General features: G+C 34.3%; 1 protein-coding gene across 1 annotated transcript in view; it reads left to right on the top strand.

The window, feature by feature from the left end:
* LOC138691192 (glucose dehydrogenase [FAD, quinone]-like) overlaps positions 1–22826 on the top strand; it is a 61146-nt gene that overhangs the window by 5676 nt on the left and 32644 nt on the right. Inside the window, exon 2 of the mRNA XM_069812974.1 lies at positions 5401–5686. Coding sequence (XP_069669075.1) covers positions 5404–5686 — 283 coding nt within the window. The 5' untranslated portion in view covers positions 5401–5403. The remainder of the gene's footprint in view (positions 1–5400; positions 5687–22826) is intronic.

Raw genomic sequence — 22826 nt, 5'->3', positions numbered from 1 at the left:
TCAGGGGGGGATTATGTTGAGAAATAAAGATTGTTTCAGAATAATCCTAGTTTAATTTCTATATCAGGCTATGAGCTTTTCAAACGACTCTCGTACTAAGCAGCATCAAAGATTCCGAAATAGACACGAACTTTATCGTTCCTCATCGTCGGGGCCGTAAGCAACTCCCCTTGAACTTAAAGAAATACGCATACTTGAATATATTTCATTGTTTCCATGGATTTTTCCTGTTATTTAAAGTGCCTCATCTATCATATACGAATAACTATTGACTATATATATTACTGTGTAAGTGTAATAATGACATAAGCATTTTTTATTACACAAAATTAATCTCAAGTTAAAATTCGTTAAAAATTGAATGGCTGTAAAACAATTACGTTTCAAAGATTTTGTAAGGATATTCATGAATATAATGGCGAAGATAATGTTCACTGGAACACTGGAGGGAAAGAGAGATAGGGGTCGTCCCAGATTGAGATGGTTAGAATGTATTGAGGAGGATTTGAGGAAAGTGGGAATAAGGAGATGGAGGAAAAGGGCAGAGGACAGAAGTGATTGGGCTATTGTTTTAAAGGAAGCTTTAGCTAAACTATAAGAACTGTATGCCAAAAGAAGAAGAAGATTCATGAATATGTTTTATTAGAACATAATATAATATTAATAAATACACCGTAACATAACTCCATATGTAGATGAAATTATTGGGGATCATCAGTGTGGTTTTAGGCGTAATAGATCAACTATTGATCAGATATTTTGTATTCGACAGATAATGGAGAAAAAATGGGAGTATAAGGGTACAGTACATCAGTTATTCATAGATTTCAGAAAGGCATATGACTCGGTCAAGAGAGAAGGTTTATATGATATTCTTATTGAATTTGGTATTCCCAAGAAACTAGTTTGATTAATTAAAATGTGTCTCAGTGAAACGTACAGCGGAGTCCGTATAGGTCAGTTTCTGTCAGATGCGTTTCCAATTCATTGTGGGCTAAAGCAAGGAGATGCACTATCACCTTTACCTTTTAACTTTGCTCTAGAGTATGCCATTAAGAAAGTACAGGATGATAGAGGGGGTTTGGAATTGAACGGGTTACATCAGTTGCTTGTCTGTGTGGATGACGTGAATATATTAGGAGAAAATCCACAAATGATTAGGGAAAACATGGGAATTTTACGTGAAGGAAGTAAAGAGATACGTTTGGAAGTAAATCCCGAAAATACAAAGTATATGATTATGTCACGTGACGAGAATATTGTATGAAGTGGAAATATAAATACTGGAAATTTATCATTTGAAGAGGTAGAAAAATTCAAATACCTGGGAGCAACAGTAACAAATGTAAATGACACTCGGAAGGAAATTAAACACAGAATAAATATGGGAAATGCCTGTTATTATTCGGTTGAGAAGCTTTTTATCATCCAGTCTGCTGTCAAAAAATCTGAAAGTTAGAATTTATAAAACAGTTATATTACCGGTTGTTCTTTATGGTTGTAAAACTTGGACTCTCACGTTGAGAAAGGAACATAGGTTAAGGGTGTTTGAGAATAAGGTGCTTAGCAGAATATTTGGGGCTAAGAGGGATGAAGTTACAGGAGAATGGAAAAAGTTGCACAACACAAAACTGCACGCATTGTATTCTTCACCTGGCATAGTTAGGAACATTAAATACAGACATTTGAGATGGGTAGGGCATGCAACACGTATGGGCGAATCCAGAGATGCATATAGAGTGTTAGTTGGGAGGCCGGAGGGAAAAAGACCTTTGGGGAGGTCGAGACGTAGATGGGAAGATAATATTAAAATGGATTTGAGGGAGGTGGGATATGATGATAGAGACTGGATTAATCGTGCTCAGGATAGGGACCAATGGCGGGCTTATGTGAGGGCGGCAGTGAACCTCCGGGTTCCTTAAAAGCCAGTACGTAAGTAAGTATACCGTAACATAACAATAATAATAATGATGATGATAATAATAATAATAATAATAATAATAATAATAATAATAATAATAATAATAATAATAATAATAATGCACAAAATTTAAAATATCGATAATGCAATTTTTGTATATAATTTTAATAATGATTAATTTTAATAATAATTTTGTCAAGGGGTGGGGGCCTTGACAAAATTCTGCGTACGCCATTGCTCATCGTAGTACATTCTTCGGTGAGGTAGCCTAACGTGGACTTTTCATGTGGAAAAGACAGAATAACAGTATAGTTTTTCCGTTGCCACTGTACTAATAGTAAGAATATCGATTAATCATGTAGGGATGACAGCAAAGTGGCAGAGAATATTAGAGTAATTCACAAGTATCTGTCTCAAATCCGTTTTTGTACAACATCAATTATTGTAGTAGGGTTGTCGGAATACTCCTACTATAAGACTAAGAATGGGTTACTTCAGTGGAACAATATGGGTATAGACCTATGTGTTTTTAAATATATTTCATAGTTTAGAAATCTGAGTTGTATAATATTTTGCAAAAGTCTGTAAATTTTCAAGATGTAGTTTGCATTAACAGTTGTGTAAAGGTAGAATCTACTATGAAAAAGTTGAAAAATTCTATAATGTAGTTATATCTCTTATAACAAGAGAAATGTGTTTTAAGTTCATTTTTACATTTCCATGGTAATTGTATTCAGAAGTTTCCACCGTGTACTGGAACTTAACATTTCCAATTTTGCCCTGATTGAGGAACCTGTATCTACAGTAGTTCTGAAAATTTGGAGATGTGAAGTTCTATTACGTGTTGGTGTACCCAAAAGTCTACTCGTGAAAATTTGTTTTGTTTATCAATGTAACGAATACGTTCTTCGATGTCTCTAAAAGGTAGCGATGTCGATCGATCAAAATAATTAATCGATTAACTATTTGAATTTAACTATCGATTAATCGAGTTTTTACAGATTTAAAAAGTTTTAATATACTATAATGCACAATTATTGTTAAATTTAACTTGTGTTCGGTGATAACCATATGTATTAAATGTTGTACATTTGTATATATTGTATTGTTATATTGCAAAAACAACTATTTTAGTTATTTACTAACATAGAATTTATTATGAGGGTTATAATTTATTGTGTTAATTTCTCCGGGAATTTTTTAGACAAACATAAATAACAAAAAGCATGAAGACTCACCTAGTTAATACTGCTTCATCCACGATTTTAAACATGTGAATGCATTCACATTGCTTCGAATTAAGTGCCGCTCTACGTTTAGTAACAATGTTTCCTGCACCACTAAACACGAAAAAACTTTTTTTTCTGTCAAGCACTTCTCCACGATCGTTCAATTAAAATCCAAACGTTTCACAGAGTTTACTTCTCAAATTCTCATATGTTATAATGGAGTTTTCACTTTTCACAGACCACAGAAATCTGATTTGTTTTTCTTTAGCAAACTGAACACACACGCTTAATCTACAAGCTCAGTAAAGAAACTGCATTAACTGCAACAAAACAGGAGACTGGCCCCTATTGTAATCACTAATAGGGTCACAAAATTTTAGTTACTCTCTTACTTGCACACAGTGTAAAAAGGTAAAAGGTATCCCCGTAACATGCCATGAAGGCACTTGGCGGGCATGGAGGTAGAGCCTCATGCTTTCCATGACCTCGGCACTAGAATGAGGTGGTGTGGTCGGCACCACGCTCTGACCGCCTTTTACCCCCGGGAAAGACCCGATACTCAACTTTATAGGACGCTGAGAGAACCTCGGGGCCTTTCTGAAAGTTTTGCAACGAGAAAAAATCCTGTCACCATCTGGGATCGAACTAGGAAGATGAGCTGACAACAAGATGGAAGTTTTCTTGGAAAACTATAAAACTTAATAAGGGTTTCGCATTGTGTTTCAACTTTCAATAGGAGTAGACAGGTCACTGTGCTCATATCTGCACCTCTTTCTGAAGTGTTTGTGAAAAGATTTGCTGTAACGGTACTATTGTGCTTTGAAGCAAGCAATTTCTGAGAGAGGAATGTTCTCGGAGTTTTCAGTCTGAGTTTGCATTAACAAAATAATAATTAATATCAAGTACAGGGACATCATTTTATTTTTACTAACATTTTTAATATTAACTTGCCTATAGGCCTACCTCTGGATCAACGCCGTTTGCTACTCCCTTCCACGACTGGAGTTCGATGATACTGCCGTAATATACAAACAAATCACTTTACTAGGCATAGGAGGGAAGAAAAGTAGTTCATCAATTTACGTAAACTAGGAAATATTGCGATTTTGAGTTTTATCATTTTCATTAGGTTTTTGTTTAATCAAAATACAGTACATTATTAACAATGCATGTTTTTACTCACAAACTGAGCTGTCCATGTGGACGTATTCATTATGCAGTGTATATTATACTGTCTACAGCACATTAGCGTACAATACAGAGAATGAGGTTAAATTGAAAAATAATCATAATATGGATATTTTAACACATTTTTGAAAATGGTGGCCGTTCATTTCGATACAGGCTTCAGTTCTAATGTGCATATTATCGCACTATAGACTATTGTACCTAATCCCAATTACTAGTTTTGTTCTTCGTACTAGTAACTCATGTTGAAATAATTCCGTGACTACTCTATAAAAGGGTACCTTAAGTACTGTAAATTCTATCTTCACTTCTACCCGATCCGAAAATATAAAATTACTCATACATACTATCTACTGTTCGTCGAAGTGGTTATGTCGTAGGGTCGTAGAAAGGGAGGAAATCGCGTGACAGTTAATTACTTAACAAGGCCCTTTTATTTAAGTTATTTTAAACAGTTGTATAATATTATGTACACGTCCAAATCCTAACAGAAATTAATGTTCTGAGAAAGGAGCCAAGACAGCCCAGCCACTAGCTGGCGAATAAAAGCTGATGGGGGAAACCGGGATACGACGTAGGCAAATGGACGACAGTACCTGTGCGAAAATGATTCAATATTGAAAGCTCTTTCGTCACTGGAAAACGCGAACATATTTTTGGAACGTACTGTTTACTATGACCATAAGGCTACTATGACTGTATATGCGGTCTTGGTTCTGTGTGGAGGACGGTTGAACTTTATTAGTAGAAGGGATGGGAGTGAAGTACATTCAAAAACTCAGGTACAATAAAAATTAAAGTAAAAAAATGATGTCCCTGTACAACGGATTAATTTTAACCGACTAGATTATTCAGTGAAATATTTTTGATCGATTAATCTTACAACAGAAATTGATCTATTAATCGGTTATATTAATCGATTAAATCCCACAACACTACTAAAAAGGACAATTGTTATTTTCTGTACCCTTCAGTTTTAATGGCCTGTAGTCTGACCACAACAAAAAATTAATTTAGCACGTTTTGCTTCGAGAAAATAATGACAAACACATTGTATTGCAGAACATGTCTACCCCCGATCCGACGTGTCAGTGCGAATTTGTGGACACGCCCTATTTGTCAGGGGTGTGCGGCGCAAATTTCGTCCTGTTCATGAGTCTCGTCGAGTACCTTGTCAAGAGTCACTGTGACATCGTCGACCCGTGCCGCAGGCCCGGAGTGGCAGACCCTCCGGACGTGGCAGAAAACAATTACGACTTCATCGTAGTCGGAGCAGGAGTGGCGGGACCCGTCGTGACGTCCAGGCTCAGCGAGGTAGCGGACTGGAGGGTGCTGCTACTGGAAGCAGGTGAGGTAGCGTCTTTCCAAAACTGGCGAAAGAAAATCATCAGTGAAAGGCAAAGGCATTAAAGAGGTTAATTTATGTCGACAACATTTCAGGACAAGTTGATAATTTCAATTACCCAAGGTGTGATGTTTTATTCAACGAATACAACACTCGTTCCAGATTGTACGGTATTACAATATTTAATTAAAGATAAAGATAAAGATAGCCTATTGTGTCCCATGAAGGGCAAAGGTCTCCTTAAGGCCTCCTTAAATAAGGAAAAGCTCTATTTGGCTAATGTGATGAGCTAGTTCATGTTAGACGTGATATTTAAGTCTAACAACTTGAATTTCTTTAACAGTGATTCTCTCACTCAATTTCACAACTTCCTGTCTATGCACAAATGTCTCTCGAGTAGTTTCCACTTTCTTCTGTCTCTTGCCTCTCTGGACCATTGTTGACCTGCCTGTTCTCTGAAGAAGTCTGCCCATCTGCGCCGAGTTCTGCCCTGAAGTCTCCTTCCTATGCGGCGGTCACACATGGTAGCTCGGTATGTCCATCTGTCGCCTGATAGCCTGGCCACGTGTTCACCCCATTTTCATTTGGATATAATGGCTGCATGTGTGATGTCCTGTATATCTGCCAGTTGGTGCAGTGTCGCATTTGGGATTTTCTCCTTCAGTGATACGCCCATAATTTTGCGCATCATTTTCCTTTGACACGTTTGTAGTTTGGTCCTGTGTTTCCCTGCTAGCGACAATGTTTGGCACCCATAAAGTAGTACAGGATAAACACAGGTCTCCAGTGCCTGTATTTTTGTTTTTCTGCTTAAGGTTTTGTCAAGCAGAATGAATTTAAAGGCCCAAAATGCCTTCCAGGACAGGGAGATCCTTCCATTTATTTCCTTTTCTGTTCTGTCCTTTAATTATATTATTTAATTATATGTTTAAAAAGGCTACAAAAAATTATAAGCCTAACATGTTTTTATGGTGGGTACTTCGCATCATTCGCCCAATCTTCTTCCTTTATAAGTTATTTTCCGTAACTAGATACTTTTGCCGCCGCGCCGCACAGTGATCCTTTTACGCCAGTCATGTCAACTGATGCCCATAGGCGCAAGCGCGCTTTAGAGCCCAGGAGAGCCTGAGCGCTTTAAAGCGGAAAGGAAAGAGACAGACGAAAGAGGTAGTATATGCCGCTTGGTCGAGCTATATTCAGGGATGGCCAGCACTGATTCAATAAATAAAGGGAAGATAACTGTATCCATGTTAATTTTTAGATTTGTCTGAGAAGTATAAGTGCATTATAATAATGTAAGTTTTAATTTTAATGCTCATTTTTCACAAGTTTGATTTTTTTTATTCAAAAGGAATATTTTCTCAACTTTTTTTTTATAGAAAAGTGAAATTTTCAGGTATAGGCCTATTTATTTAGTAGCCTTACAGAATATTTTCGTAAAACTAATATACCGCAAATACGCATTACTGAAGATAGTGTATTGAAAATTTTTAAAATATTCGCATGGAAATTGTTTGTAAGGAAATGAATTAACAAAACAATACTGTTACATCATAAGTAAAAGATACGTGTCCATGTGTTGTAAAAATGTCAGCTCTATAGCTTCAGCACATTTCGAGAAAATAATTTAATATTCTGATGATAGGAAGTTGCTCACCAATATCACCTTAAAAGTATAATGCGATATGAGTTTTGTTATGGAATATTGGTTACACTTAAAACATATACAGCACCTAGGTAACTTTTCTTTGTACTGTAATATTGTTTTGATTAGTTTATTGATTACTTTTATAAGGCTAAAGGTACCATCAATAGCTTATCAATTCCAACTTACCATGCCATACTAAATTTTTTTTTTTTTTTTTTTTTTTTTTTTTTTTTTTTTTTTGATGTCACTTTCTTTATGAATGATGTGTTTCATCCATTTAGTACAGTATAGTTGTACTACTATGAAATTTAAATGAATATTCCTTCTTAACTCTTTATTATGTTATTAACATTTAAAACATAACAGCAATATTAAGAAATTGGTATTAGTACTCTTGTTTTACAGACAATATAGATAATATCAAACAGAAAGAACCATATAAATATAACGACATAAAATTTCACTTCCGTTTGAAGTTTGTGCACCACTGTTTTCTTAATCCAACAGGTTGCTTATTCATATACACAACCCTTCCTCTTTCCATACTCAGCGCTTGATGCCCGCGCACGACGTCAAGGTCAGAAAAATGCGCTTGCTTTGACATCACTGTTTTACTCTATCTGGCCGCGCAAAATTCGATTTAGTTTTAAAATGATGCAAAAACATTAAAGTAACAATTTGTACATATGTTAAGCACTTTCTTTATCCATAGGCCTATCGACATAATTCGAGTTCAATTTAGGCTTAACATTAACTCTCAGTCACAGACATGTAGGTATTCTATAGACAACTTCAGGTCTTCATCACTGCATGTATGATATATATATATATATATATATATATATATATATATATATATATAAGTAAAATACATGGAACAAATAAGTTACATTATAATTTTTATTTTAATTGCACTCTTCACTTCACATAAAACATAATATTAAAAAAAACACAAACCTACATGGTTTCCTTTATGTTAATCAAGTAAGATATGTCACTACAATCAGTAGCCTAAGTACATTTTCTTACCATAAAGTAGTGGATGCCTCAAATTTTAACAAATTTATCATAACAAAATACATAATACATTAAAACTAGATAAACGTGAGTGTATTCCTATATAATCTCTACATATATTTATACGAATATTCACAAGGATCCTCAAGGATCAATATTAGGTCCCCTACTTTTTCTAGTGTTCATAAATGATCTTGCCCCCTAATAAAAGATGTAGGTCATCCCATATTATTTGCAGATGACACAAGTATAGTAGGCTAACTACAGCCAATAACTCCAACACATTCCAATCTTCAACAGAGGAAATTCTCTTCAAAATATGTGACTGGCTCTCAATCAATAAATTGGTATTAAATTGTAACACAACTAACATAGTTAAATTTAAATCCTGTCCAAATTCAACCTAGCAAATTTCTAGCGCAATACTTAATAACAGATCCCTATTAGAAACAACAACAACAAAATTTCTTGGCTTAAAAATCGATAATGTGTTAAATTGGAAAAATCATATTAAAGAAATTACCCCCAAACTAAATTCAGCTTGTTTTGCTATTAGATCTATGCAAAAGCTAGTAAATAGCAATACCTTAAAAACAATATACTTTGCATACTTCCACTTGGTAATGAGTTTTGGAATAATATTCTGGGGAAATTCCACAGATAGTAACAGTATATTTCTGTTACAAAAAAGAGTAATTAGAATAATAGTAGGTACCAAATCTAGGGAATCGTGTAGGACTATTTAAAAAAAACTACAAATAATGCCCATGGCTTGTCAGTATATCTTTTCATTAATAATCTTCCTCGTATGTAATCGTGAAAACTGTGTAATTAATTCAACAGTTCATAGCATAAATACACGTCAAAAATGACTTTCATACTCCATCGGCAAGTCTATCATGCTACCAAAAAGGAGTGCGTTATATGGCAGTAAAAATTTTTAATAGCCTCCCTATCGATGTAAAATATGAAACTCAAAACATAAAATTATTTCGGGTCAAATTAAAGAAGTACCTAATTTCTCACGCCTTCTATTCTGTAGGTGAATTCATGACATTCAATAACACTTCATGAAATTGATACTAAACTTTATGTTGTACTAGTAGACTATATTGTAAATCTCGTCTGTATATATTTCATCTAGACTGTGACTATAAATTAAGACTTTATAATAGTATTAAGTTTTTTGACATGTTCCATATTATAGCTGTAAGCATGTATGATTACCATGGAATGTTAATAAGTACAATACAATACACAATAATGATTTCACCTCTACAGTTGCAGTGAGGCACGTGCCATTCCTGCAGCTACGTGTTACTTATATGCTCCTTCTAAGGAGGGTGGCATTGTAATCATTCATTTTGAGGGATGTACCACACATTTATCACTTCAGTGTTTTCTATTATGACATAACTAGTTTTATTATACCGTAAATTGTGAGGAAAATTTTACAAGTACATTAATAATGAACAGTTGTCACTACTAATTTTTCCTTTAATGTAATTCAGTGTTAAAAGTGTTTTGAACAATATTTAGTTCTCAGTGCTGCTGTAGGTTTAGGACAGGCATGTCAGAAATCAGGCTCTAAATGTGCAGTTATGTGCGCGGATCGCCGGTCTGTGCAGACTGCATCATTCAAGGGTTGTGTCCACACCTGTAGAGTAACGGTCAGCGCGACTGGCCGCGAAACCAGGTGGCCCGGGTTCGAATCCCGGTCGGGGAAAGTTACCTGGTTGAGGTTTTTTCCGGGGTTTTCCCTCAATCCAATACGAGCAAATTCTGGGTAACTTTCGGTGCTGGACCCCGGACTCATTTCACCGGCATTATCACCTTCATTTCATTCAGACGCTAAATAACCTAGATGTTGATACAGCGTCGTAAAATAACCCAATAAAATAAAAATAATAAATTCAAGTGTTGCTCTTACCAATTCTTAGCTGGAGGGGTGTACAATAATCTATTCTGCGCTTCTAGGGTTGGATTAAATAGACATTTGGACATTATAAATATTGTTAGCAGAACGAAAAAAACACAGTTATTATCAGTGTCTATACTTGACAACTGTAATACAAGAAACTTTCGGTTACACAGTTATACTTCACAAAATAGTGGTTTGTAAAGCATAATTTATTAATATGATTTTATACAGTATTTGAAGAAAAAATTGCAGTAATTTCGAAACAACAAGAAACGAACAAGTATTTCATTTTAGGTAGTAGGTACTAATTATTTTAAAGTAGTAGACCCTACTCTTTCATTGTTCGTCAAGCATTATTATTTACTGTGACCATTGGTGCACAAATGTTGAAGAAAATATTATACTCCCAATTAATTATATGCAGTAGGACATTGTGAAGTTTTTACACTGAAATTATTTCTTTGCTGTATGTCAATATATATTAATATTAATAAATATAAATTAAGCTTAGAATTTAAAATCACATATACAGTAGTTTATTTGAAAACATTGAGAGCAAGTATCGAAAAGTTGGGAGCGTTACTCAAAGAAATTAAAAGTGTAGTTCACAAGCTGTGAAGCGACGATATTCTCTTTATGTCAGATTTAAAGATTTATTAATATAAGTATATTGAATTAATATTGTGACGTGAGCTGGAAAATTTGTCATTATATACTTTTCCAAAAAATTTTTCCGCTTTGCAAATAGTTGCTTTCTTCGCTCCTTACAACCTCAAGAGCCTCACATGTATTCCTCACTATATTCTCATCACTTACCAGTTTATGAAATGAAAGTCGTAAGTCGTCTAACCTTTGATTGCTGTGTTAGTACAGATTCCAAAACAACGCCATTGTCAAGTACGTTTTGCCGTGAGAGTACTGATTAAGAAATAAGCCCTGTCAATATATTTCGAGAACTTTACTAATCTGATCTAAATTGTCACCTCACAACACTATTACCTCGACATAGGCTGATGAAAGCCTTTCATTTTAAAATAATTATTATTGTTGGCTGAGGAAAACATTATATCAATTATGTTATATGATTCGTAATTTCTCCTCTCCTTTATCTGTGAACTCCTCACTTTATTTATCATAACTCATTCACAGACACAGCCAAATCGACACTCGTACTGAAACTGTGTTACTGAAACGAAAGCTGCTGCAGGTCTGCATAGCCCTGTCGCGTTCCCCTCCAAGGCGAGTCACTCCCTCCAGGTAGGGGAATAGAGAGTGCACATCGCACAGAGACAGTTGGACAATGTGCAGGGTTTTGACATGCCTGGTTTAGGATTAAGTTCCTGAAGCGGGCGCGGGGTGTTGACAAACAAAGAACTTCATTAAGTACAGGTCCACTTCTCTTTAGCGTTTTCTTTGTGAGCTGCTTATTACACGATCTGACGACACCAAAAGCATATTCAGCATTAGATGACAAGCACTTACGGAAACTTTTTCTATATTTTGTTCATATAAAACAAATTTCTCTCTAGCCACTTCTTTTTGTGACTGGAATTTACTCAGGATTCGGTGACAAGCAAGCAAAATTAACAATCTTAACAGTATCTTTAAAACGGATTGTTTGTAAGTTTTCAAATCATTATTTTACAATTAACAGAAATACTTCATCACTTCTTTCTGCTTTGTCATCCGTATGGCGCCAAACATGAAAACTAAAACCTGAATAAAAGGCAAAGTTACAAAAGTAGCAGCTAGTTTTTATATAGGAGAAAGAATAAAGTACTGGCTTTAGTCTTCTGAAAAAAAATTTGACCAATCGTTGATAATTCTAAATTTCCGGGTGTAAAAATACTCAAAACTAGAAGTTAAAATAGCAATAATTTCTCAATTTTCAAGCAAATTTCACTTTAAAGTAGTAAGTTGTGTGGGATTTTTAAAATGTCAGAAACATAGCACATACCTTGGTCTCCTATATTCATCAGTAATCGATTAAAATCGTCGGGAAAAACACGTACTTTCAAGCACAGTTATCGAACATAAATTATGAGCTCGGCTTCAGGCGGGGATGCGATAAGAAACGCCATACTTCTGACTTCTTTTACAACACAAGAGCTGCACAAATAAGTATAACTACAACAAATCTCGTATCCTTGGATATTATAGTAATTAAAACCCCATAAAACATGAAAATATGTGATACTCAATTTTGCCCGGCCAGATAGCGAAAAAGGATCACTGTGCACCGTAGTGATGCCCTCGGTGCACCGTGAGAGGTGCTCTATATACTTATTTACTTACTGGCTTTTAAGGAACCCGGAGGTTCATTGCCGCTCTCACATAAGCCCGCCATTGGTCCCTATCCTGAGCAAGATTAATCCAGTCTCTACCATCATATCCCACCTCCCTCAAATCCTTTTTTATATTATCCTCCCATCTATGTCTCTTCCTCCCCAAAGGTCTTTTCCCCTCTGGCCTCCCAACTAACACTCTATATGCATTTATGAATTCGCCCATACGTGCTACATGCCCTGCCCATCTCAAACGTCTGGATTTTATGTTCCTAATTATGTCAGGTGAAGGATGCAATGCGTGCAGCTCTGCATTGTGTAACTTTCTCCATTCTCCTGTAACTTCATCCCTCTTAGCCCCAAACATTATCCTAAGAACCTTATTCTCAAAAACCCTCCATCTCTGTTCCTCTCTCAAAGTGAGAGTCCAAGTTTCACAGACATACAGGACAACCGATAATATAACTGTTTTTATAAATTCTAACTTTCAGATTTTTTGACAGCAGACTAGATGACAAAAGCTTCTCAACCGAATAATAACAGGCATTTCCCATATTTATTCTGCGTTTAATTTCCTCCCGAGTGTCATTTATATTTGTTACTGTTGCTCCAAGGTATTTGAATTTTTCCACCTCTTCGAAGGATAAATCTCCAACTTTTATAGTTCCATTTCGTACAATATTCTGATCACGTGACATAATCATATACTTAGTCTTTTCGGGATTTACTTCCAACTCTATCTCTTTACTTGTTTTAAGTAGAATTTACGCGTTTTCCCTTATCGTTTGTGGATTTTCTCCTAACATATTCACGTCATCCGCATAGACAAGAAGCTGATGTATCCCGTTCAATTCTAAACCATCTGTGTTATCCTGAACTTTCCTAATGGCATATTCTAGAGCGAAGGGCGCTCTATATAGCACCGCATAATGACGACTAATTGAGCAATGACGGAATGCCGGTAGAGAACGTAGGAGTATCCCAGAAAATCTAAACCAAGTACTATTTTTGCCCAACGCAAATTCCTATTGGAACAGGCGGGATTTGAGCCTGCATTACCAGCGTCAAAAGCCAAAACGCTAATGGTTCAGCTAACAGAGAACCGAAGATTATATCCTATAAAATATTGAAATTGTACATCCAAAACGGACATTTAGAATGAAATTTTTCTTCAATTCATCCCTGAAATTAATGTTATTTACTACCTTAACCAGATGTAGCCTAATGGTTTTCTATTTGCTTATGAAAAGTATGAGTTTTCTAAACATCGTGAAATAAAATTACTTTTTGCACGATGGTGCGGTATTTTGTACTTACTGTTGCTGTTTTAACGTCTGTAAGCTAATTATACAGAAGAGTGGTTCCTATTGGAACAAGTGTGTTGTAATTAAAAGCGTGAGGTAAGTAAATGCATGCGGTAAGTAAGATTGAAGGGTTCAGAGCCATAGTGGGCCAAGCGCCATTTATTAAAAACGGAGAAAGCAAGGGTTAAAATTAAGTGAATACCATAGTTTAATGAAGACTGACATATCATTTAGTTTTAATGTGTATACTTTATATTATTTTCTATATGTTTCCGTTGAATTATGGTAATAACTTCATTTTAACCCTGGTTTTCTACGGTTTTAGTAAATGGCGCTTGGCCCACTATGGTTCTGAACCCTTCAATTGTATGGATTTTTATGTGAACGTTTATACAGAAACAAAAATACAGTTGACGACCACCACTAATCAAGCCAATTCCGGAGATCAAGACCTCGTATGCCTATCTGCAATCCGTATTCTCAGAGTATAAATTATATAAATTAAAATCATCAAATATAATATACATCACGCAAAAAATAGTACGCAACACTTATTTTTGTTGTAATTCATTATGTTGCATTTGTTTGTTAATAATAACGTTTAAGTTATTAACATGATTCCCATTCGGGGCCGGTCTCTCAAAAATTTATAGAAAAGGACACACCTAAAATTTGCTGGTCCGAACTGAACCAACTTTTGAAATGTCATAAAATAATTTGGAAGTAAATAAGGATTTCTCTATATAATTTCTATTGAGTACTTGTATTTGTTTAGCTTTAAAGTTACTAATTTTACATACATCTTGATTACACAACTTTTAACACTATATCACTTCGGAATATGTGTTATATGTCTTTTTTGTGTTAAATTCTATCGCACCTGGTTAACATGTTTCGGTCTGTTATTGACCTTCTTCAGAACTCGCTGTTGCTGGTCTTGGCGCCTTCTGTTTTGTTTCCTGTGAGGGTGTGTTTGTGTAGTGTAATGTTGAGTCAAAGAGTGTGTGTTCTGAAATTGAGTTGTGTGTTGAGAATTTCATTTTGATGTAGTTTTGTGTGTCTGTATATTTCGTATTGTTCTAGTGTGTTTAGTTTCGACTTTTTGGTTGGGTGTGTAAAATTTCCATGTCTGTGTTGATGTCTCTGTAGGTGTGGTTAGCATTTGTGATGTGTTCTGCATATGTGGAACTGTTTTGTAATTTTGTTATGGCTGTGATGTGTTCATTCAAGAATAGTAATATACGTTACAAGAGCGGTATGTTGACGTTTTCATGGTCGAGGAAAAGATTGAAAAAGCGAAACGTAGTTGAGCTTTTTTAATTTCCGAGAACATGAAAACAAACATACCGCCCGTGTATCGTACATTATTTTGTGCGAAGATCGTTTATTACATAACTGAAAGACGAATTTCTAATTAGTTGCAATGAAATCTCTATCTTGGTTTCTGTTCAATGACGGCAACTTCGGAAAACCAAAATATCTTTCTTCAACATTGTTGCTATAAAATGTTTTCTGTGTTTACTATACTCCAGCAGGCCGTGATATACGTCTGTCTTTTTTTCCCCCAGTCTATAAATGCGAACTTAAAACAAACGGTAAGGTTAGGTAATGATTTATTTTTCATTTTCATATTTTAACAATATTATTTATATACCATATTGCAGTAATAACATCGGCATCTGGAATCTTATTGATTTTTTCACGGCTTCCTTAATGTTACTTGTACCAGGAATGCAATAAGTTTCGTGGAATAGTAGACTTTACTTAATTTTTGCAAATATTTAAAAACAATAATTGACACTGCAATTTAGGTGAAATTGCAGTGGTAAGTTTCCAATTTATAATTATTACTATGTTAAACGTCTCCGAAAATAATATGTTAAAAGCTTAAAGCAGTAAAATGAATGTCGCGCTTAAGCGTTAAGAAGAGGGAAATTGTTATGTGTGTTACGTTGGGAATACTGAATGTGGTATTTCACACTTACCGCGTATTGGTTCTGTGCGGAAAACAAGCAAATACGCACGATCTCGCACAAATTAAATTACAACATCGCATACAGAACAAATAATACTCTACAAAAACATCTCAATACACAAACAAACAAATACAACCACACAGGCGTATACAAACTCAAAATGTAACACCTGCAACAACTCCTACATATGACAGATAGGCAAATCATTTCAAACACGTTACAAAGAACAAATATATATACATATATATATATATATATATATATATATATATATATATATATATATATAGTAGTATCGATTTTAAATTTTATAGTTTCGTATTTCGGTGTGATTTTGGAACCGACTGAGCTACATCAAAGGAGGCACAACAGATTTTTGCTGAGACTTATAGAGGATGATGTCATTGTAATAGAAAGTTTAAATCTTCAAAACTCCTTCCAGTTTCAAGATTTTGCAATGTTACAAAGAATCTCAACAAACTGATAAACGAACCTTCATAGTCGTGTTCTGCCCCACTGAAAGGGGATGTACCATTCGAAATAATGTGCCTGAAGTAGAATCAGATTCATTCTAAATTATATTTTTTGTAATTTTTGCACAGATAAACTATATGAGAATAGCCTATACTTGCTACTTCTCGTCACTGGAATTCTCTGCCGCCTGAAGTCAAGGGCTGCCGAACTTTAATTTCTTTTAAATGTAAATTAGAAAAATATCTTATGATGAGTTGCCAGACCTAACGCGTTGCAAATATTTAATGCAATATATTCCATTGTTTTTATTTATTTATTTTTTTTTTTCTTATTTTTATTATGTAATCATGTAAATCGTGTTTATTTATCACTTAACACCAGTATGTATCCCACTGTGTTGCTGTTTTTTATTATTAATCTATTTTTTTATTGTGTACATTTTATTCAATTGTCGGTTTCTGGTTTAATTAAGTTATGTGAATCCTACTTACTTACTTGTAATCTAATACTAATATGTATACTAATGTGTTTATTTTTATTTTTACTGTGTACACTTTTTATTGAATTATCGGCTTCTATTTTTATGTGATTCGTATTTGATTCTAACAACATTAATATGTATTCCACTACGTTTATTTTTATTTTATGAGGTAAATTTTATGTAACTACCTCTTTTGATCTCATTATGTACCTAAATTGTATCAGTATGTAATTACTTAATTCCGATCCAGTTGTTGTTCAACTATGTAGGCAAGTTTTAATCCTGGTTGAGTGTAAGAGAATGCCTTACGGCAGAGGTCTCCAAAAAGCGTATCGTCATTCGTGCTCTCGATGCTGCCCGCCGAACACAGTGTGCTGTAAGGCTAGAGAAGGGGAAGAGACTCGTACCTGAACAAATGGAAGCGATCAGTGGGGGATCGCGGCAACAGTCTGCTTATGTTTACAAATAATAACACCAAAAGAATAAGAACTAGCATACGTTTGTATATTATTTTGACATACAATGAAGCTGGAGCCCCGTCTGTTGCTATTGACACAAGCCATTGAAAATTCAACCTCTTCTGTTCTATGGTGCCTTTCAGTGCCTGGAAAAGATCTTCTCCAGTTGTATTTTGTAATTACATCTAGAAGACATTCAGACACAGTAAAATGTTCTTTAACTCCTCGGATGAAAATGGCTAGGTGAGCTTATTATCTTATGACGAGTTGCCAAACTAACTTACTATTATGACAAGTGTTGTATTGCATGTTTCCACGTATTCACATTTTTTTTTATGTTCTAATGATATTCAACTTATTTTATATTTTTGTTTTCATATTTTCCGATAATGTTATATCTCTAATGTGATAAGTTGAGCTATATATAATCTTAATTTTCCTTATTGTGTGTACTTAGAAATATTGTATTCACTGTATACTTTGTACTGCACTATTTTATTACTACTATTAGTATTATTATTATTATTATTATTATTATTATTATTATTATTATTATCATCATTATTACTATTCTTATTCTTATTATTATTATTATTATTATTATTATTATTATGAATAATTGTCTTTTTTTTGTATGCCTCATTTATTTTGACCTGCTGTTCACATATTATTATGCTTTTTTCTTTCTTTCTGTATGTTATATACTATGTCTGATTTCTTCTTATTTGTTGTTTATTTTTTATTATTATTATTATTATCTTATTTAGTTTTGTGTGTAAAATTGTAGTGTAATTTGTAAATTTGTAGTGTTTTTGTAACGCAGTCTTTACTCCTGGTTGAGTGTTAGAGAAGGCCGTATGGCCTTAACTCTGCCAGGTTAAATAAATCATTATTATTATTATTATTATTATTATTATTATTATTATTATTATTATTATTATTATTATTATTATTTCTATCTGTGATTTCGTCCAATGGAAGCGAGTAAGCTACAAACTGTTTAGTTGTGGTTTAGACTTCAAATTCAATTACATTTACAATCTTGAAATTTGTTCTCTGAACTGTAATTGGAAACATTTTAATTTTCTGAAACTTTGACTTTGTTCTGGACACAGAATTTAGTAACGTCCTGTATCCACGATTTTATAAATGATGCTTCTGTAAAGGGCTTAGCTGATTTTCCATTACTCCAACCTAGAACATAGCTAGCTAGCAAGAAGCTTTTTTCTGTTTAAGACTGAGGACACGTGTGTGAATTGTGTTTGTATTTTCTTGTTTTATATTTATCAAGATATTTGTAGGCCTACGCATTTTACCTAAAATTAAACGAAGAACTATATGTTTGTCATGCGGAACTGAGTGTAAACGTATTGTAATATACTGATTATTATCTATAACCAACAGTTATACAGATAGCCCCAAAATAAATTATTTTCACATGTCCAACATGCCTGTAATTGTATGATGTTCTTTGTGAAGGGTCGAGTAGTGTCGTGGCATGTTGAATTTTAACACACCCTTAAGAATTTTCGAACAAATTAAGCATTTCACATTCTCCCCACTAACACAAAAAAATTGCTCTTCCTATTCATCCTTGAATGTACTACGTGCATGATTAGAAGACATTGTGAAACGGTGGAACACTCCGACCAACACAGTGATAATGGCAGTCCGCCACTGCTCTTCGTTTGTGCATAAACATTGAGTACCATACAGGTGGGGATGGGTGAGGCGGATCGCGCTCATTACGTCCTGGCTTCGGTTCCGTTCAGGGGCTTACTCGCGAGTACGCTTTTGGAGACGTCTGCCTTACGGCCTTAACTCTGCCAGGTTAAATAAAGCCATTATTATTATTATTATTATTATTATTATTATTATTATTATTAACATTATTATTATCATTATATCTTTCGCTTTTGTGCCCAATCTTTAACCTATCATTTCGGTTTAACTCTATGTTTTGTGGCTAGTGCTGATATTATAGCAAACATGCCATCCTTTTATTACGATTAATCTGTGCATCTCTATTGAATAATAATCGCATTAATACTGACCATAAATATTGACACTAATGCTGATCGTGTAGAATCGCTAAAATATTGACCCGTATTGTCACTATTATTGACTCATCATTACTGATCAAGTAATCAGTATTACTGAGCATGTAATGGCTGCATTAAAGAAAGACGCAAAGTGTGGAAGAGCGAGTGTTATTACTGGGCTTCGAGACTTCGGACCCAATAGAGCAGTTCACTGGGAAATCCGCATAACTGCGTACTGAGTATAGTGGTAAAGCGTAGAGTGGGTAGGGGTACTGTAGAATGAATGCCAACAAATATGCAAAGGAAAACGCTCTGGATTTGAAGGTTCTGACGAATAATTTGGTTTTCATACAAACCCATTTTCAAACTGTGTCTGAAACTATTACACAGTTAGAAAAGTCAGAGCAAGAGATGCCGGAAGCCCTCAAATTAGTTGAGGAAATGACACAGAGAATTAATGAGACATCAAGTACACCGGGTACTGAACGTGTAAAATAGAAGAGGAAATCAATTTTATGTAAAAATAACGGATATGGAACATTGTGTAATATAAACAGCAAATTAGTGGACATAGAGTCACTCAAGAATAAAGGACAGTTTCTTCGAGACTACAATGATGTTACTTTTTAAGTTTTGCTCCTATGACGTCATCCGAAGTAGAGCGCAGCTTTTTACAGTACAAACTTTGGCAGATAATCGAAAAAGATTTACGTTTGAGACACTGAAAATGTATCTTGTAGTAGGTATGTACATTGCAATTCGGTACTGTAACTGCACTTCCTAAAGACAACCAATAGGATAAATGAAAAAATTAAAATTGCTACATGTTTATTCCCACCATTAACACTGTGTATAATTAAACACAAATGCTTATAAAAGACAGGAGAATAAATGCTTTTCTCATTCTTTTGACATTATCACTGTGCAATGCATATTTACTTTCACAATGTACATATGTGTGTGTTTCCTCATACTACCGTACTCTATTCTAAATAGCAACGTTGTTACCTCAACACAACTCTACCTTTCACTACCAGCAGCGAGTCAACAACCTATAGTACATGCACAGTAAACTTATTGTATCGGGCCCCAAGTCTCGAAGCTTGGTTATTACATTATTAGTGAATATGTTTGCTAAGTACAGATGAGTCGATAGTGTCGATTAGAAATCTGCAAAGAGATTTTGTCGTAAGTGCGGTAGTGGACGTAGAAACATGAGAAGAGAATTGCACTAAATTGAATAGCATCAGAAACAAATCCAAGGAAATCTCTGCATCACTGCGAGCAATTTCACGCATATCCGCACATACAGAAACAAAATTATTGAAATATTATTGTGACCGTATAAGATTAAAGTGGTTCAAAGACCGACTCATCACGATATCAATGCTGAAACTCAGTTTTGTAATGATATCTCCAATCTGTACATGACGATATTTTGAATCCAGAACTGATGTGTGGCTATATTTATCGGGATATGTAAACTCCCAAAGCAATCGTTATTAATACAAATGTTCAAAATGATGTAGACTAGTTTCAATAATTTGTTGAACGTCAACCACAGATCTTTTTGTGTATGTTACACAGGACATTGTGAATGTCATGTAATGGGCGTTCATGTAGCTAATGAGATGTTTCCGAATCGTTAGAGATATGGTTTTGCATTGGAATGACCGCGTTTCGCATAGTAATTGCCGACACGTAAGCCTAATAATCACTGCTAACAAAATGTTAATAATATTGTTATTAATAAAGATCGTTGATAAAAAATAGTATTAATTTTTTTTTTAATTTTGCCCTTGCGCTTTGACGTAGGATTGTCGGTGATGATCTACAGTTATAAAATACTAGTGGCTTGTGCAGCAAATGCTGCAAACTAAATTCATTAGACGTTCAAATAAAAACTTTTCAGATTTATTTTCAGTGAAGAATACCAGACATTTTGAAAGTTATTTGCTTACATTACAATGAAATATACTCCCTCTGAATGTTTTTATGCCAAATACTTTTTCTTGAACTTATCCACTTTCAGTTTTTGAATTTCAAAGCGAAAACGCAAGTAGCAATGCCAAGACGATCAGTGGGTTTTCCATGTGGGAGTAAAGCAATAGCAATTTCAGGTCATTGTGGATTGTAGGTGGAAGTTTAAAAAAATGTCAGGTTTGATATGCTTTCGAACAATAGACATAGCATCTTGGTATAGCTGCTGCATGTAGAGCTTGAAATGTAAAGGGTAAAATAATTTTATCCTGCTAAGAGATCTTTCTGAAATGATCGAGAGACTACAAAATTTTCTAGGCCTCTTATTTTATCAGTATGTAATACCTTTTAGTTTTTCCTTAGGAACTGCAATTTTCGCGCTCTCTCGAGCCAATACTGAAGAGAATGACGCATATAAATATCTACACCACACCGCCATTAAGTATATGAAAAAGACCCAACCCCACATGATTAATAACTATAAAAATATTTCATTTCTAATAACAATATTATCTTACGCAAGTTTTACAGTTGTATATTACATAGCCGTCACTCAGTAAATTGTAGAAATAAAGATCTAATTTCATATGTTCTCTACATCTACTTATATAACCCCAAAACGTTTCGTTTTCATATCATCAATATAGTATTAATATTGTATAATTAATGAAAAATAGTCACATCATGGCATTAACTATAACAATATTTAATATCTAATGGTAATAATAATGTCATCAAACCACCTCAAGTTTTGTAGATTTTAATATCCAATACACAGCTGTATTCAGAAAATTACACAGCACAGAATCAGACCTGTAAATTATTTTTTGTAAATCTTGAAGTTTTTAATAGCCAATTGAATTTGAAGTCTAAATATATCAGCAACCCTGCAGATCATGGCCTTCATGTAATATTGTTTATTGTAATGTGTTTGTGTTTTGTTTTATTTTTAAATGCCATTATTTCTCAAAACTTACGAGAGATGGATTTTGGAAAATAGGAAAATGAAGTAGGAAAATTGACATTTCACTGAAAACTACTATCTTTCTGAAAAACTTTGGGTTCCAAGCTTCAAAATGAGAGACCATTTATTAAAATCCGTTCAGCCGTTTTCCCGCAATTTCCATTACCAGTTCAAATTATATATATAGCCTAGATTGGGTTCATGCGAAATTTCGTAGCGTTTTTTCACTGTGACTAAAGTTTTTATTTGACATGAATAGAAGACACAAACTAATCAGTAACATATTCTCATATATATTATATGCGGCTCTCTGCCAAGGCTGGGATAGTTTTTCGCGGGCGTCGGAAACTAGTCATATAGGAACTGCACACCAACATTTTCTACCTGGATTACGGTCATATGGAAACTGCACACCAAAATGTTTTCTACCTGCTTTGCCAATACTATAAATAGTTTTAATTTACCAAACTGTTTTAATTTTGTTCGAAATGGAGCGTCTGTTTACATCTAAAAGTGAACGGGGTAATTTAGTACTGGTATATGACGACTGTAAATTTTATAAAGCCAAGGAATTGAAAAACTATGAAGTAATA

The sequence above is a fragment of the Periplaneta americana genome, chromosome 16 (genome assembly GCF_040183065.1).
Source record: "Periplaneta americana isolate PAMFEO1 chromosome 16, P.americana_PAMFEO1_priV1, whole genome shotgun sequence".
NCBI lineage: Eukaryota > Metazoa > Arthropoda > Insecta > Blattodea > Blattidae > Periplaneta > Periplaneta americana.
This window is presented reverse-complemented; position numbering and strand designations above follow the sequence as displayed.